Source organism: Salvelinus namaycush, chromosome 14 (genome assembly GCF_016432855.1).
Source record: "Salvelinus namaycush isolate Seneca chromosome 14, SaNama_1.0, whole genome shotgun sequence".
Taxonomy (NCBI): Eukaryota; Metazoa; Chordata; class Actinopteri; order Salmoniformes; family Salmonidae; genus Salvelinus; species Salvelinus namaycush.
Genome location: NC_052320.1, coordinates 15,088,205 through 15,107,576, shown reverse-complemented (window position 1 = coordinate 15,107,576; position 19,372 = coordinate 15,088,205). Strand labels below are relative to the sequence as shown.

Sequence of the window (19,372 nt, the reverse complement as noted above, 5' to 3'; positions counted from 1 at the left end):
CTGAGACACATTGGCCTTGGCTCATCTTCTGTGAAGAACATTCAAAATAACACATTTTCATTGAGTGCACACTATGCACCTCCCTACACATTTATATTACATATGTGGTGTTCAGGTCCAATCGATCCGACGGTAATAAAAATGTGTGTGTGTGTGTAGGTGAAAACAAGTAAAAAATTAAACAAAAAGGTTTGCCTTCACGGTCTTCCTCCTCCCTGTGCCGGCTGTTTCAACATAGCACCAATAACCTGCCTGTCTCCCGCTTTTCTCACACTCTAACCTTTGTAGTGTGTGAAACTACACAGTCTTGCGGGAACCTGCACAATGTTATTACAACATATTATTTTGATATATTGTAAAAAAATGCAGTATATTCCCACTCTACCCCAGCCAGGTGCAAATTGAGGGAGGGACAACAAATAAATAGATTAGCATGTGTGGCTCCTTACCACAATCAATCGGTATGGGAGAAAAAAAAAAAAATTCAGCAGAGAGAGAAGCTGGTGTGGAAGGAGCGTCTTCCACTTTGGAAGATGAAGAATTCTCCAAATATGAGGATCGTGTCTCTGTCAATTCGGAGTCTGAAAGTGAGTTGGAAGAAGAGGATGAGAGTGACCCTCAGCCAGGACCAGCCCATCAGCAGCCAGCCCCAGGACCAGCTTATCAACAGCCTGAAGGAGGAGAAATATGGATGTCAAAAAAATTGTGAAATGTAATGGTCTTCTTGCTGAAGGAATGAGCCACCCCGCATGGCTACCAATGGGATAAGGATACAACCAGGGCCAACGCGGATGGCGGTTACTCATGTGCAGGACATAGTCTTCTTTTGAACTGTTCATCCCAGACACCATCCCAAAAATCATTCTGCACTGCTCTAATTTGGAGGGAATGTGTGTTTTTGGAGAGCTATGGGCCAAATTCATTTACATGCATACTTTGGGGTTCTTATCCTTGCTGGTGTTTTCAAATCCAGTGGGGAATCCACAGAATCCCTGTGGGATGCAGAAACTGGCAGAGAACATTTCAGTGCAACAATGTCTCTGGAAAACCTCCATTTATTTCCAGGATTATACGCTTAGATAACCGAGACACCAGACCAGCTCGGCGGCAGAGAGACCAGCTAGCTGCAATCAGGTCAGTGTGGTTAGTCGGCCTTCCCCTTTTTTACAACCCTGGGCCCAACGTTACTGTTGATGAGCAGCTTATGCTATTTAGTGGCTGGTGCCCCTTCAGGCAGTACGTACTGTCTAAACCCGCAAAATATGGAATCAAGATCTGGGCTGCCTGTGATGCTGCTTCATATGCGTGGAACTTGCAAGTGTATACGGGGAAGCGAGATGGAGGAGCCCCTGAGAAGAACCAAAGGATGCAGGTTGTCCTGGATGTGACACAGGGACTCCGTGGCCACAACATCACATGCAATAACTTATTATTATTTATTTTTTTACTTAGCACAAGCTGGGACAGGAGCTCCTCAAGAGGAAGCTGGCGATGGTAGGAACAGTACGAAAAAACAAGCCAGAGCTCCCACCTCAGCTGTTAAATACACGGAACAGGCTTATCAATTCCTCTAAGTTTGTGTTCACGGCCGACACGTCCTACGTGCCAAAGAAAGCCAGAAATGTGGTACTCGTGAGTACTCTGCATAGTGATGGGAGAATCTGTGGCCAGGAACATAACAAAAAACTGAAATCATAATGGATTATAATGCCACAAAAGGAGCGGTGGATAATTTAGACAAGCTGGTGACTGGCTACAACTGCAAAAGAAGGAAAACCCTGCACTGGCCACTTGTGATATTCTTCAACATCTTGAACATCTCGGCAAACAACACGTTTGTCATCTGGAAGGTGTTGAACCCAGATTGGAACAGAGGGAAGCTCCGGAGGAAATGTCTCTTTCTCGAGAAGCTGGGTAAGGCATTTGGTAAGACCTCAAATCCAGAGGAGGCAACATATCCCAAGGACCCCAGCTTCTGCAGCCATCGTGAGGAGGATTCAGGATGAGGATGCCCCATCCACCCGACCCACAGAACCAACAACAACAATACCAGAAGTAAGTGTGAGTGATGTTGCGTGTGTGTCTAACTCTCCTACCCTGGTGTGTGTGTGAGAGTAAAATTCCTGAACTAAGTGTTCATTATTCTAGTTTGCAGCCGGTAGCAACAAGAAGAAGCGCTGTGACGTGTGTGGACCCAAGAAGGACAGGAAGACACAATACACATGCGTCAAGTGCAAGAAATACATTTGCAACACACAGTAAAATTCTGTCCCTTGGCCTTAATTTCTGTTCAATGGGACTTTTTTTAATCATTTCCATAAAATACTATATGTACAGTTTGTCCTTCCAATTTGTTCATTTCAACGCAATAAACATCAATAGTGATAAACCTTGTTTCATTTATATTTGTTCATGATAACATGATTTATTCCACCAATGTTTTTTCAAACAGCGCTTTTATTGATAAATGTGATCTAGCAGAGGTAAATGGCAAATAGGAACCATGTATGCTGTCTATATTGCTTGTAATTTAAGTCAACATCTAAGTTAAGTATTCTTACGTAAATTGTTATGGCTGTATTGTTTTAAAAACCCAATAATGTTGTGGGTCCGTCAGACCTGCGAACATTGGGTGAATAACAAAAACATGAACACCACAAGGGTTAATAGGTATGCTTACCCTAACTCTCAACCAATTTAGTAATTGTTCAATAATCTACCGATCTAAAATGAAGGGAATTTCTTAAATTAGGTTATTTTGAGTGGCTGAAGTGAAGATGAATGTGTTCCTAATCATAAATCTCCTCATGTTGCCTGTAGGGCTATTACTGCCATATTAGGCACCTTTTTGTTCAACAGGCTAATATGTTACGCTTGGCACCTTTTTTTTGCCAAACATGAAGATTTGGCAGTGGACAAAGCTCAGATCTTAATCTGTTCCCCTTCTAAACCAAGTTGATAATCTCAATGTTCTTGTTGAGTCCACCCCTATTAGCTGAGGAGAACTTAATGTATAGTTTCCTCAACCCCCTCACAAACTTGACGTCTCGGTGCTGTACAGACAATGTGGCGTTTCCCAAGGTCATATGTCACTGCCAGTGTTTTAATAGAGATGCATAGCCTGATGATTCTCTTTTGAAGGGCTCATCTGCCATGTCTTGTCTTGAGGTTAAGTGCACTCCCCTACACTTTCCATCACCTGTGTTTTTGTAATGCAGTACTGTAATAAAATCCAAACCTTCCTGTCAAGTGATTTTTTTAAATTTATTTTTATGTAGGCCCTACTCCCATTGGTCAGGTGATGTAACAACATACTGGTCGGTGGCTCAGTGCACACGACAAGCAGAGCTAAACTCTTCAGACATTTCAGAACATGGTTCTGCTAACCTACAACATTCCAATGTCATGTGGGCTGTTCCAGCTTATAGCTGATTCCATAGAAAAAAATCTAAATCAAAGGGGCTTATTCAGCTAGAATGTAAGTTTTACTTTGCCAAATATTGGTTGAAAGCAATCTCACCGTAACTATCGGAGCACCATAATACCGTTACGCTGCATTATGTTAATATAATGCTAACTTTGATCTGTCCACACATCCTACTTACTGTGTTTATGTAATTATTTCCCCACTTAAGTGAATGTCAAGTACATACTCTTGTTTTAAAGGCTGGTCTGTTAACTGTTGCGGTTTCACTACAGCCTTTCCTTGCTCATGGTCCTTTTTATTTTGATGAATGGAATTGCATGTCAGGATGTTATGAGAACATTTGTGGGCCACATCTCATATGTTGGTGGACCTCTCTCTTTTGCCCACGCCAGTCCTGGAGTTTGCACTGCTGACCCCATGAGTATGTTAAACATTAACTAACACCACTCACCTCTTTGGCATCACTACTGAACCGGTACAGAGAGACATTACTGCACCTGAGGGGTTGAAAGAATAAGAGAGCCACCAAAAGGAGTGTTAGGCAGAGGAGAGAGGATAATACTCTTTTTCTCACAGACCTTGGGGGATTTTGTCTGGAAACTGTATTTTCTAATTCAGAGGAAATGGATCCACAGACCCCTCTTTGAGTCGCTCAGGTCAGTGCTCTTGTGTTTTACCTAGTTTGACGAAGTCTGACTTATCAATTCTATGTTTATAGTCATTTAAGGATTTCTTGTAGTTTCTGCCTAGTAATGTAAGGTATTCTAGCTTTTATTTTAGGAGGTGAACACTTTTCGAGCAGTTTCTTTGGGAGCTTATCTTTGTGCATTGGACTATTAAATTAGCCTGTGTTCAATGCCCGGCCAATGAATGTGTGAACACAAGCTGTCGACAGAAAAAGACCACACGGTGAGCACTGAGCACTCATTGACAGCTCCACTCGGTGAATGCTTAGTGAGCCCATCTAATACTTGAATGTGAGTACCTAGCCTCTTGGGTTTTAATGGGCAAGTTTTTTTTAAATGTGACTCTTCAGGGAAAAGTGATGGTGGCCATAGTAAAATCTAGCCTAGTCGGACATTAGCTATAAGTGTGTCAGTTCAGTTCATTTTTCATGCACTGCAGCTGTCTGCTGGGTGTTTCATTGATGCTTTGGTTCTATACTGCAATTCTGTAATTGACAGAATTCCATTGATCTTTGCGTGACCTCAGCAGCTGAGTTGTCACACTGGTGTTGAAATCTGATTTGAAGAGACCCCACGTGGCTTTCCAGCAGAGGGGGCATTGTTCCCCACAGGAGGATCACTTTACTACAACAGGCCTATATTGATGATGAGCAGCTATTTTGTTTACTAACAGTCTTAACATATGTTAACAAACAACGTCAAGGGGATTTGCAAGAACGGCAAAATATGAATATACTAGTCCCTTGTATTTTGCAGTTTTGGTAAATCTCTTTCAGGTGTTTTTGAAATTCCTTTCCTAACAAAATTGGCTACTTTACTAGTTCTGCTCTAAATGAGGAGTTCAGAAATGCTGTGTCATTTGTAGAGCCCAACCGATTTATGATATGCGGGTCGCTACAATATTATCGGCTGATTATTAGACTTTCACAGAAATATTTGTATCCGTCTTTATTCCACCGATAAAGCACAACTATTATTTACTTAGAATGAACAAATGTGCGTTTGCTGCTCAATGAACATCATTCAGCCCGTAAGTCCCAACGTGACTCAGTGGGCATGGTGGTTTGACGGTGGTGCATGGTGGTTAGCTTGCCACAGCCAGCGACAGCGTATTTCAATAAGTAAATAAACAAAAGTACACTTCACCAAACAAGCAGCCCTGTCATCACATGCTCACTTGGTTAACATTAGCTGACTAACTAACCAGCAAGGTAGTTAGGCACTATCTAGCCAGCAAGGTAGTTAGCCAGGCTAGCTTGCAATTTGTGCTACTTATGTGCGAACACTAGACTGCTGCCAAAGTCAACGCTGACTCATCCTTCATACAATAATAACACTGTTACCATCTGGGCCTGTTATGTTAGTGTGCTTATTTAGATGGCGCAGATAAATCATTCAGCCCATGTGCATTATTAGTGATGAGAAAGTTAGCTAGCTAGCTAAATTAGAACTAAATTAAAACCAGTGTGGCAGGCAAGCATTTTACTGCATTAACGTTTTCAGTCATCAGTGCATGCCATTTGCAGTTGAAATATATATAGCCAGTACATTTTGTATTGAATAACAGTGTAATTTATGGTTTCAGTAAGAATATTTTTTTGTAATGAACAGCTAGCCTGTGCTTGTCATAACACAGTACATTGTGATAACAAGCCAGAGAGGGAGAGAAAAGAGGTGATAGGAATCCCATTGGGCAATGAATGGAGGAACGTAAAACACCTCACACAGCACTTTCGATCAGTCGCGTTCATATTGTCATGCTGTGTTGCGTGGTTGCTGAGCTAATCGCCAGGCAATTGCGTCTGTCAGGGTGAGTCAAGAAACCTGCCTATTTTCCTCAAGTACGTAATGTCACAATTCCAGAACTCTGCGATATTACAGAGAACAAGTTAATTAACTCATCTCTGAAAAATGCGTTGTACTTCTTGTTGACAATTAATGCTAAAGTTTTTTTTGAGCTAGTGCCCAATTGACTCCCATGCAGTCCTTGAAGGAGAGCTCTCCTTGTTCCAGAATTGCCAGAATGCACTGCACGATGCATGGGAAACGTACACAATGGCTGTTAATACAATGGAGTTTCCCATCTCTCGAAAGTATCTCCGAACAAGCGTAAAGTGTTTATTTACATGACCTTTGACTGTTGTAAAGCACTAGTAAATCTACTCAATGCAAAGTGGTGGCATTATGAACCGCATGTTACAGGATTTCACTGCATAGTTTGATCTTGTGAAAAGTGAAGTTTCAGGTTTACTTTTGACCAAGTTCAATTAATTCAGCCCTTGTTTATTAGTGTGCTTGTGGTTCATCAGCACAAACACTTCTACATTCTTATCTACCCCCATAGATATGTATAACTTAAAGATGTGTCTAAGAAGGTAAACTGAAGAAGTGTTTTGTATTTACTTTCATATTTATAGAGGATAAAGTTGCTTTTTGGTGGTTATCATGTAAACCACAAAATGTTCTTTAAATAATGTAATTGTAATGTTAAGAAAACATAATTTAAATTCTGTGAATCATTTGGAGCACAATTTTGAAAAATATTTTAAAGTATTTTTTTCTTTCCACACTATCGGCAGATGTAATTGGTGATTTTTGCCCCCCTAAAATCAGTATCAGACCCATAAATCACATTTCGGTCGGGCTCTAGTAATTTGCCTTATTTGGTTTTTGCTTGTTATTTTACACATTAACAATATCCTGTTTCCCAGATGTTTAAAAGTACACTACTTGTCTTTGCATTACACAGGGCTGTAGTACATGCTTGTGCTCTTGTGCAGTTATTTGACTAGTTGTTTCCACAAGGTAGGAGGTTTTGCCACATCTAAACCTTTGACCAGGTATGTTATTAGTGCCCTGTGGGGAACATACAAGTCATCTCTCCTTTTACCTTATCGGTCTGCCCTCCATTCTCTCTAATTGTCAGTCAAAGCTGCCTGAGTAAGATGGCTGACATATCAGTCTTGAGTAACAAATGGCTTGCTGCTCTATAAGGAAGTTCATCTCCCGCCAGCTCATCACGCACTGTGATAACCTGTCATCCCGATAGGCTATACCGTTGGACATGTCTCACGCTAGTTTAAATCCCAAAGGTTACAAGCCAGTCTGTTTTTGTTAACTGCTTTATGCACTTATCAGAGTTCAGGCAATCATTCCCACAGAGAGGGATTTCTTTGCTGTGGTAATCTGATTTGTGTTTCTGTCTGTGTGCATCCTCTGACTGTTGTTGCGCCTCTGAACTTTGAACTACAGCCCTCTCTTGATTAAGTCAAGGCAAATGGAGGATGGGCTGAAAACATATTTTAGAGAGGGGACGGGGTGGGAGGTTAGATTTTGTGTGGTCACAACTCTTCTAATTTGTGCTCACAAGATGACACACCTTGACCCCAGTCAGAGATGCCATACTTCATCCTGTCCAGTTTCGGAGACCATAAGCACTACAGTTCTTTTTTAAAAGTTTGCTCTTAAATGTATCTATTAATGTAATGACAGTCTCTTACTGTTGAAGTAAATAAAAGATTGATCAAAGGGAAAGTTGGCTTCGTTACTAATAATACATAGCTAGTAGAATTCAGATATACATTCCACCATGGTTGCGAGAGAGGGGTGTGGACAGTCGGCATCGTAAAGCTCAGCACTGCTCAGCTCAGTTATGCTGCTATGCAAGTTTATGTTCCTGTTATTCATCCCTACGAGGCTTCGCCGAAGGGATTTGGGGCCCCCCATACCACTCTAAACCACAAGTTGTTTTTTTTCTCTCTCCCTTTTCACTTTTGTCAGCCTGCCAACAACACGGCGGCCTATTCATTTCCAGCCAATGCCGAAAACAAGGTCCAAAGTTCAGAGTCGCTGCAGCAGTGTGGATCTGGGGAAAGGGATAATGTTATTTATTTTATTTTATTATATTGCTTTGATGAGCAAGAGAATAATATTAGTTATCCAGTTTCGGATGCCCATATCCAGGGATACTTAGGGAAGTCTGGTGATTTCATTAGCATATTATCCGTTTGTACAGTCATGGCCAAAAGTTTTGAGAATGACACAAAATTTAATTTCCACAAAGTTTGCTGCTTCAGATAGATATTTTTGTCAGATGTTACTATGGAATACTGAAGTATAATTACAAGCATTTCATAAGTGTCAGGCTTTTATTGACAATTACATGAAGTTGATGCAAAGTGTCAATATTTGCAGTGTTGACCCTTCTTTTTCAAGACCTCTGCAATCCGCCCTGGCATGCTGTCAATTAACTTCTGGGCCACATCCTGACTGATGGCAGCCTATTCTTGCATAATCAATGCTTGGAGTTTGTCAGAATTTGTGGGGTTTTGTTTGTCCACCCGCCTCTTGAGGGTTGACCACAAGTTCTCAATGGGATTAAGGTCTGGGGAGTTTCCTAGCCATGGACCCAAAATATCAATGTTTTTTTCCCCGGGCCACTTAGTTATCACTTTTGCCTTATAGCAAGGTGCTCATCATGCTCGAAAAGGCATTGTTCGTCACCAAACTGTTCCTGGATGGTTGGGAAAAGTTGCTCTCGAAGGATGTGTTGGTACCATTCTTTATTCATGGCTGTGTTCTTACGCAAAATTGTGAGTGAGCCTACTCCCTTGGCTGAGAAGCAACCCTACACATGAATGGTCTCAGGATGCTTTACTGTTGGCATAACACAGGACTGATGGTAGCGCTCACCTTGTCTTCTCCGGACAAGCTTTTTTCCGGATGCCCCAAACAATTGGAAAGGGGATTCATCAGAGAAAATGACTTTACCCCAGTCCTCAGCTGTCCAATCCCTGTACCTTTTGTAGAATATCAGTCTGTCCCTAATGTTTTTCCTGGAGCGAAGTGGCTTCTTTGCTGCCCTTCTTGACACCAGGCCATCCTCCAAAAGTCTTCGCCTCACTGTGCGTGCAGATGCACTCACACCTGCCTGCTGCCATTCCTGAGCAAGCTCAACTTTAGGAGACGGTCCTGGCGCTTGCTGGACTTTCTTGGGCGCCCTGAAGCCTTCTTCACAACAATTGAACCGCTCTCCTTGAAGTTCTTGATGATCCGATAAATGATTGATTTAGGTGCAATTTTACTGGCAGCAATATCCTTGCCTGTGGAAGCCCTTTTTGTGCAAAGCATTGATGACGACACGTTTCCTTGCTGATAACCATGGTTGACAGAGGAAGAACAATGATTCCAAGCACCACCCTCCTTTTGAATCTTCCAGTCTGTTATTCGAACTCAATCAGCATGACAGAGTGATCTCCAGCCTTGTCCTCGTCAACACTCACACCTGTGTTAACGAGAGAATCACTGACATGATGTCAGCTGGTACTTTTGTGGCAGGGCTGAAATGCAGTGAATGTTTTTTGGGGATTCAGTTCATTTGCATGGCAAAGAGGGACTTTGCAATTCATCTGATCACTCTTCATAACATTCTGGAGTATATGCAAATTGCCATCATACAAACTGAGGCAGCAGACTTTGTGAAAGTTGGTATTTGTGTCATTCTCAACTTTTGGCCACGACTGTACAGCTGGGCATGTGTTGAACCCTGCTTACGGTGCCCATCGTTAAACAACCATGTCTCTGCTGCAGAAGTGCCCAGGATTGATGACTTGGCCCGTATGCCACCATGTGTTTTTTGGCGTGTCACGTGTGTGCGTCTCACCCAGGTCTTACCCTCGCCTGCTCCTTGTCTGCCCTCAGCTCACTAAGAATAGGAGGCCGCCCACCTGCTTTTTTTTGGGCCCTTTAGCTCAATTCTGCCCCTATGATTGTTGCTTCAATAACATGCACAACAAGTGAGGCAGCACGCAATGGTGCTGTGACCTGGTCTTTGTTTTTTTTGCGTGTAACTTTGGCCAATGAAACCGCACCTTATCAGAGCAATGCGTCCATGGGGGGGGCGCGGTAGCTGTGTTAGCCAATCTGATCATTGTGTGTATTTTTTGGGTAAAGCCTGGGGAAGGCTTCGCCCCGTTGTTGGGTTTTATGTCTGTGACTAAATGCGACTCTCACATGGCCCCTTTCCTATGGCCCCCCATCTTAATGGTTTCTGGGTCGTTTGCTCTATGAGCGAGCGTCCGGTTAGATAACATCAGCGCTTTCTTCCCTCTTGTGTGATGTCCTGTAGCTGCACTGAGGTTGGTTGTTTCTCAGGTCTGGAGCGACAATAGGAACAACGTGTAGTGACTGGTGACTAAAATAATCATCCTGATTAATAGTTAGGTCCCTGAGTAGCAAACTCTATTGCACAGCAACGTAACATTCAACCTAGCCCAGGGCTCTAGGCTGCGACCATTTAGTCGCATTTTGCGACCCTTTGACATGGCTCTGCGAGTAAAATGTTTATTTGGTCGCATCAGTGCAGGCTTCAAATTCGCTGGTCACCTCACTCAAAACCAAGGCTTGAAGCGAACTTTTTTTTGCCACTTGTTCTTTTGGACAAGTAGGAAAGATATATATATATTTCTTAACTTGTCCGAAAGCTGAAGTCTAAAACCATTTTTGCTGCATTGTATGACCCAAGGAACCACTTTACAAAATACAATGCTTTACTATCCTTTTTCCATAGAACCAGACAAATGTAGGTTACACTCTGCCTATTAGGCTTGAATATGCAAAATGGAGCCGTCTCAAAATACAACATTTCCCCTTTAAGGCTCTCCTGGAGGATGGTTGGACACCCTTGGAAGCCTATAAAATATTGCAACATTACAATGTACAACCCAATTTTTTTTTCTTGATAAAATAATTCCTTCCAGGGCTTGAAATTAAGGGCGTCCCGTCGTCCCTGGGACGATTACAAAAAAAGATGGCTAAGACCAACACACTCTGGGACAGTTCTGGGATGACAGATCCAAAAATCATACAACCACTCCACATCAAAATATTGTAAAGCAATGAGGTTGATGCAACAGATCAGACCATTTAGCTTAAAATATTGACAGTTCTCAAAAGCTCACCACACGTGTGAGCGGTTTCATGTGATGAAGATATCTGTTAGAGGGGAGATCTAAAGATGCATCAACTGGCATGGGTTACTAATATGATTAGGATTGTGCCTTTGGCTGCTGGACAATAAAGTAACATTGATTTGAAAACCTATAGAACATGAGAGAAATGCTGGTTTCAATGACATATTGAATATTGTTTATAAAAAAAAAATAGAAAATGCCCTCAACATGTCTATAGTTATATTTTGGCTAGGCTACTTTGAAACAAGGTAAGACATGCATCATAAAATGACCTAAAATGTCGATTTTAAACAATTACGTTTATGGTTAAAGTTTCAAAATGCTGATTTGCCTCTGCCCAGATTCCATGTGGGTGACGTGTGGTGCACAAGAGGCGCTGTCTTTCACTCTCCGGTCTTGTGACTATTTGATCTGAACGAACTGTGCCTCAAGCATGTCGACAGAATGAAGTCTTTTCGACGTTAATGTAAATTATCCTTCATTATATTTTGTCAAACATGACTGGCGTCTAGCCTATATTTATATAATTAAAAGTCTCATTAAAGTTTGGCTACATTTTCTGGCGCTTCATGTCTGTGTTTGTTTTGGACATGTAGCCATTCGGACAACTTAAATCTATGTTCTTGTCTGTTTTTTTTTTTCTTGTCCCGGACAACCATTAATGTCGAGCATTTGGCGTCTAAAACCATGATTTGGTCAAACCGTACACCTAAATTAAAGTGCATTGATTCCTGCAATGGAAGTGCCTGCCCTGCCTCTGACTGCCTGCTGTGATGAGAGCTACTCACATTCCCTCTCCCTCCCCCTCCCCTGTGCAATGCATTTTGAGGAAAGAAATGCATTCTTCAAAATGCAATTGTGGGAAAAACTGTTAAAAATAAGTAATAAAATATGCTGTTAGTTGGAGAGAGGAGTGTCTTTTCTCAACTCAATATTGTGCGATTGACACAGTTTTAAAAACCAACGTTTCTGGCATGTCTTTGAGCTGTAGAGCGTGCAAATGTTTTTAGGATATTACTGCTAGATGAATCAACTACACAGCTAACTATCAGCACTATTTAAAGTTGCCGATCTAGCTAATGTGTTTTCAGTTTCCACTTCCTCAGGTCTTGAATTATCCCCAAATGGATTAGCCTATTAGCTAGTGCACAAAAACATTTAGGCAAATGGATCTCTATTGAGCAAAAAGAAAATCTAAATTCTGGAGTGCTATTTTGACAGAATATATCAAGAATAACCTAATTGTCAACCAAAAATATATTAAAATCACTCGTTTAGGTTGGACATGTTTGCTTAAAAAAATCTATCATACCATCTCAGTAGTTGATTTTTCAACAACAAAAATTTGCGCTGAATGCATTTTATAAGGTGATTACTAATTTAATGGGCTGGTGCCACCAACTGAGAAAGTTAGTCTGGAGCCCTGACCTTTCTTTTCATTATCTTCTCAGTGTGAGACTCCAGGCAGGCGGTCGTTCACTGTCAGAGGTCTGTTGTGGAACATCAGATTTGTGATGGCAAGAACTCACAAAGAGAAGACTGGCACTGTACTACTTGTTAGTGGATGGTGCGTGCCAAGAGACCAGAAGACAGATGCAGTCAAAGCAGGGTGGAGGATCCATGTTTTGTCTCCTGGCCTCCATAGATTAGATGAAACTAGCTTAATATTGTTGCTTTATTGCACTTGTTCCATTTGTTTACATAAGAGCCCCCATCCAGCGAAATAGCATACATTGCTGCACCACATGTGTTGATAGTTGGATGTTTACTGGGTCTTGTTGAGCATCTGCTCAAGGACTAAATGGCATTGACCTGACTGAGATTTGACTTCTTGCTCTATTCATTACACAGCACTGTTGGCGGGTGGATCATGTTTCGTAAGAAAGTGATTATCCCCATGTTGTGGAGAGAGCAGAGAATTGTTTTATGGGACAACCGGCACTATCCATGTCAAAATGAAAATTAAACCAAGCTACCAGCCAAGCTAACAAAAATACAGCTGATGTTGAAATTGCACATACACTGACATTGACCCAGCACTATTAGGAAAGTTAGTCCTAGTTTCCATTCAGCTCTGTGTTTGGGGATTGATGGGGCTTTAAAAGCCTGTTTCAATGATTGGCACAATGATGGGGAAGCCCTGGCCCAATCCTAAATCGACCCTAAGCCCTACTCCCTATGCACTTGTGGAGATCTGAGTGGATTTGGCAGGTGTAAGAAATATGGTAATCATTCCATCTTGCCCTCTGATAGGCTAGGGTGTAGGGGCCTGGCTTGATTTGGGATTGGTCCTCTATCTCATATGAGACAGGCAAGTGGCAACGCTGGAATAGTCTACCATTGGGGCAGCCTGGCTTTAAATTAGGCACCTCTGTCTCTATGCAATTCTTTGCCAGTCAGACCAACAACCTAATGATTGCTTCCAGGAATAGAGAGGGACTCGCTTCGCCAGTCTGCATTATGTTTTCAGCTTCCAGCTAAAGAAAAACAACTTGTTTTTCTGTTCTGGCCCTGTGGTGAGCCGTGGACGAAAGAACAAAATGCTCAAACCAACCAGTGCCTTTGTCAGCAGAGAAACAGATGACAGCTGTTCAATTATTCACATCTTGGCTAAACCTTGTTGATTTCTCTAGTACAACGATGAATTATGTTATGGTCTGATTTGATTTGATAGTGTGTCGCCCATGTTTATCAATCAACATCCTGCGTCTGCATTGAATCCCCATGCATATGTACACACACCCCTGTTACACATGGGTCATTACTTGCTAAATAAGAATTTTATTATTGCTGTTTTTCAGTCTTATGGTTCAGAATGTGCTAGTACTGTCTATTGAGAAATGGCATGTCCTTGTTTTCTATGTATAAGGGGGTTATTGGTGTCTGGCATTTTGATGGGAATGCCTAAGCAGTAGGGTTGGGCGACCTATATGAAATTAGTTCAAATCTATTTTTGTGCGATATTCCTAATGCCTGTAATATTTTTTAAATGTTTTTATGAGCTTTTGTGCACTTGTTCTCGTGTTGTCTTTTTGGTCTCATCTCCTATGCTCTTTCTGTTCTCTGTATACCTTCCCATTTACACCAGAGATCTGTATATATTGACGAGATGCTCATGTCTCTGCCTTGACAATGGGAGTCGTTGTCCAAAGGCGGGAAGGCAGGCAACAAGCTTAGGCCCAAAATAAGCCCATAGAAACACATTGGGTTTATTTTGGACAGATTATAGTGAGAGTGAAACCTCTCGCTTTGCTTCTTCCTCTATGGTTTACACACACACTAAGCCCCTGCCACTCAAAACAACAAAGATGAGCGATCTCTTCTTCCTCTCTGACGAGCGGTTTCAACTATTTGAATTTGAGGTTTGGTCCAACAGAATTGGTCATATGGACACAAACGTTTTGAGAAATTATTTTACTGTAATAGAGAAGTTAACCTTTTCTATCGATAACCATTTTATGTCTCAACTCTTCAAATTGCGAGCAGAGCAGACACTACTAAAATGAGACTATCAGTGAACACTGATTCTGGAAAATAAATGCTCAGTTTGTCGCGTCCATCATTGTGGTACCACGTGCTGTTAGCAGATTTTTAGCTGAAGACTGTACTAGCTGTCTAGTCTGTGTTTTATAAATGTGCAACAATAAACACAATTATAAGGAATTGGCAACTCATTGTTATTCTGAGAAATAAGGTTAAAATCAAGTGGCCTACATCTGAACAAAGTGGACAAGGTAACATGCTGTTCAGACAGTTAGGGAAGGACCAAAGGGTGTGTTCATAACAATTCTAAATTGGCTAAACTTGAAATATAAAGATTAGCTGGCTACTCACTAGCAGGTGGTCTTGTGCTTGAGAGGTTGTTTTATATACTGAGCTGAAATAAAAGATCCCAGACATTTTCCACAAAAAAAAGCGTATTTCTCTAAAATATTGTGCACATATTTGTTTACATCCCTGTTAGTGAGCATTTCTATGTTGCCAAGATAATCCATCCACCTGACAGGTGTGGCATACCAAGCAGCTGATCATTACACAGGTGCAACTTGTGCTGGGGACAATAGAAGGCCACTAAAAATGTTCAGTTTAGTCACATAACACAATGCCACAAATGTCTCAAGTTGAGGGAGTGTGCAATTGGCATGCTGACTGCAGGAATGTCTACTAGAGCTGTTGCCACATCATTTAATGTTAATTTGTCTACCATAAGCCGCCTCCAATGTTGTTTTAGAGAATTTGGCACTATGTCCAACCGGCCTCACAACCGCACTGTAACCACGCCAGCCCAGGACCTCCACTTCTGGCTTCTTCACCTGCGGTATCGTCTGAGGCCAGCCACCCGGACAGCTGATGAAACGGTGGGTTTGCACAACTGAAGAATTACTGTACAAACTGTCAAAAAACGTCTGCGTGCTCTTCATCCTCACCAGGGTCTTGACCTGACTGCAGTTCGGTGTCGTAATCTACGTCAGTAGGCAAATGCTCACCTTTGATGGCCACTGGCATGCTGAAGAGGTGTGTTCTTCACGGATGATTCCCGTTTTCAACTGTACTGGGCATACGGTGGTGTATGGGTGAGGAGTTTGCTGATGTCAATGTTGTGAACAGAGTGCCCAATGGTGGGGATATGGTATGGCCAGGCATAAGCTACAGACAACAAACACAAGATCCTGAGGCCCATTGTCGTGCCATTCATCTGCCGCCATCACCTCATGTTTCAGCATGATAGTGCATGGCCCCATTTCACAAGGATCTGTACACAATTCCTGGAAGCTGAAAATGTCCCAGTTCTTCCATGGCCTGCATACTCACCAGACATGTCACGCATTGAGCATGTTTGGGATTCTCTGGATTGACGTGTACAACAGCGTGTTCCAGTTCCGGCCAATATCCAGCAACTTCACACAGCCAATGAAGAGGAGTGGGGCAACGTTCCACAGGCCACAATCAACAGCCTGATTAACTCTATACGAAGGAGATGTTTGCATGAGGCAAATCTTAAGGTATCTGTGACCGACATACATATCTGTATTCCCAGTCATGTGAAATCCATCGATTAGGGCCTAATGACTTCATTTAAATTGACTGATTTACTTATTTGAACTGTAACTCAGTAAAGTCTTTGAAATTGTTAAATGTTGCGTTTTATATTTTTGTTCAGTATAATACCCGTGTTCATTTTATATAGCCTCATGCTTATTCTAAGAAGTTATGCATGGTTCTGGTTAAATTTGTAACAAAAAGATCATTTTTATAGACTCTTAAAAACCAGATCAGTGAATATTGAAAAAAATAGCTTGTTAAAATGATAAAATTATTACTGGGTCTCATGGTTGTGGAAGGCTTGGGCCTATATTTAGCCTAGGTGTAACGTCACAAGCCCAGAATTAATTTGATTATTGGTGACTGTTTGAAATGCTGTGTATTTTACCTTTTTAATAGTATAGCAACGTTTATTTAGAGAACAGTTAAAAAATGTTGTGAATCACTCTTAAATTAGAAAAAAATTGAGAGGTGATTTTTAGGCCATATCACCCTGCCCTGCTAATCTGGGTGAATGGATTTATCCCATGTTTTTTGTCCCTGGTTTTACTTTTGCCTTTAACATTTGAGTTATTTAATCAGATGCTCTTATCCAGAGCGATTTACAGGAGCAATTAGGATTACGTGCTTTGCACAAGTGCACATCGACAGATTTTTCACCTAGTCGGTTTGGGATTCGAACCAGCGACTTTTTTGTTACTGGCCCAACGCTCTTAACCGCTACGCTGCCTGCCTGGACCTGTTCCCAGTTCCCTGCTCCATCCTCTACTGCAGGGATCAACTACATTCAGCCACATCTTTTAAATTTCTTGTGCGGATGGTCAGCGGTCAGAACATGATTACAAATTATAAATGCTATAAAATTTTACAAACATTATTTAAAATCTTACATTTATATTCAATCACATCTCTAATTATGCGTGGGAATACATTGGAACAGATTATGAAAATGTAAAACCACTTGGAGCTCATTTGCTGGTGTTTTTAGTCTAAAATCACCCATAGGCCAAATTCAGCCCGCGGGCCGCCAGTTGGGGAACCCTGCCCTACAGGCAGGCTAAACCCAGTTTGGCCATGTGACTGATTTGACTGACACTTTCTCACGCCCCGTCAATCACAACCTCTTCCCGGTTCTCTTTTCTTTGGTCCAGCTTTCTGTTCCGTGTTAGATCTGCTTCATCCTCCTGGGAGGTCCCTAATTCCTATATGTAACACCACTACTAGGATATAATGTCTCTCTGCTCTTCTCTCTCCATACAATGCCAGAGGATCTTTAGCTGTCAAAGGAAATTAGGCAGAGTGAGATTGAAAAGGGGTTCGGGTGTGTTACCTCTGGTGGGCATTACTTCAGTTTTTTTCATTGACGGGGACAAATGACGTTAACTCACTACAGAGCTAATAACAGGAACAATCATTGGGCTGTTTCTTGTCTTGTGTCTTATGATGATTTCCCCAACACCTGTCTCTATAATTTGAGTTGCAACACATGCAACCTGTCTGATACAGCCTTGCTCACACACATGGGAAGGATGGACTGCACCAGACCACTGCTAACCAAACACACTCTCCTCTCTCATTGCAGTGATGGAGACCATGGCTGTGAGCACGTCTGTGGTGGGGCCTGATGAGTTTGACCGCAACGCGCCGCGCATCTGTGGCGTCTGTGGCGACAAGGCCACAGGCTTCCACTTCAACGCCATGACCTGTGAGGGCTGCAAAGGCTTCTTCAGGTGGGTACTGACCAGGACAGGTACACTATGCATGGGATGGGTTTGCTGGAGGGTCCAGTTTGACTTGGAACAGAAAGGGTTATCCAGGGTTGTCTTTTATTTCCGGTTGCTTGCCCTAATGAACACAATGTAGTGGAGTAGCCTGTGGCGCTCCAGGGCTTATTATGGCTCAAAACTTCCCACACAGCGGAGGACATACCACACTGTCCGGGAATAAAAACTGTCGTTTATTAGGCAATATTGAAATGATCTGACAGCCTCCGATCCAAGCCAAACTAAAGTGCTGTCCATATGGAAGCTTATTATCTGGAATCTTTTTAAAGCTAGAGCAAGCTGGTCTTTTGAGCAGGAACGGGAGAATGTATTTTTGTTTAATGACAAGGAATAGGCCGAGAGGGTGTAACTTTATTAATGTGGCCAAGATCTGTCGTTTGTGGCTGTTATTTTACAGCACACGATGTCAGAAACCACAGCCTTGTTATAAACTTGTTTACAGTAAACCAGTTTAGTCGATCATAGAAACAAGTGCACGTAATCAGTGAGTCCAACGCCACTGTATATCTTTACAAGTAAAATCAAGTTTGTCATAGACGACCAGTTCGCTGCTGAATTCAAAGCTGAGCGGTTTCCCTTCAATTCTTTCCCTTTGATTTCTTGAAACCATGAAGAACATAAAAAACATCTAAAAAACTGTAGGGTTGTAGGTTTTATAGTTATTTTTTATTTAACTAGTCAAGTCAGTTAAGAACAAATTCTTATTTACAATGACGGCCTAGGAACAGTGGGTTAACTGCCTTGTTCAGGGGCAGAACGGCAGATTTTTACCTGGTCAGCTCGGGGATTCGATCTTGCAACCTTTCGGTTACTGGCCCAGCGCTTTAAACACTAGGCTACCTGCCGCCCCTATAGGGTATACCTGCCGCCCCTATTAGAGGTCGACCGATTATGATTTTTCGACGCAGATACCGATTTACTGGAGGACCGAAAAACGATTTTTATTTATATATATATATATATATATATATATATATATATATATATATATATATAATATATATATATATATATATATATATAATATATATATATATATATATATATATATATATATTTGTAATAATGACAACAATACTGAATGAACACTTATTTTAATATAATACATCAATAAAATCTATTTAGTCTTAAATAAATAATGAAACATGTTCAATTTGCTTTAAATAATGCAAAAACAGTGTTGGAGAAGAAAAGTAAAAAAGCGAACTTCTAAGTTCCTTGCTTTGAACATATGAAAGCTGTTTTAGTTTTTTTAACATGAGTCTTCAATATTCCCAAGTTGTAGTTATTATAGGAATTTTAAGACTATTTCTCTCTCTACCATTTTGTATTTCATATACCTTTGACTATTGGATGTTCTTATAGGCACTGTAGTTTTGCCAGCCTAATCTTGGGAGTTGATAGGCTTGAAGTCATTAACAGCGCTGTGCTTCAAGCATTGCGAAGAGCTGCTGGCAAACG

The 19,372-nt window shown here is 41.5% G+C and overlaps 1 protein-coding gene across 3 annotated transcripts in view; it reads left to right on the top strand.

Annotated features, from left to right (window-relative positions):
* The window catches only part of LOC120059182 (vitamin D3 receptor A), a 77,449-nt gene that overhangs the window by 33,218 nt on the left and 24,859 nt on the right, over positions 1-19,372 (top strand). For 2 of the 3 annotated variants that reach the window (XM_039008033.1, XM_039008034.1), the window contains one exon: positions 17,710-17,857. In XM_039008033.1, coding sequence (XP_038863961.1) covers positions 17,712-17,857 — 146 coding nt within the window. In that variant the 5' untranslated portion in view covers positions 17,710-17,711. Of the gene's footprint in view, positions 1-3,906; positions 4,084-17,709; positions 17,858-19,372 lie in introns of those variants that run through there. The other variant, XM_039008035.1, reaches the window with a different exon arrangement.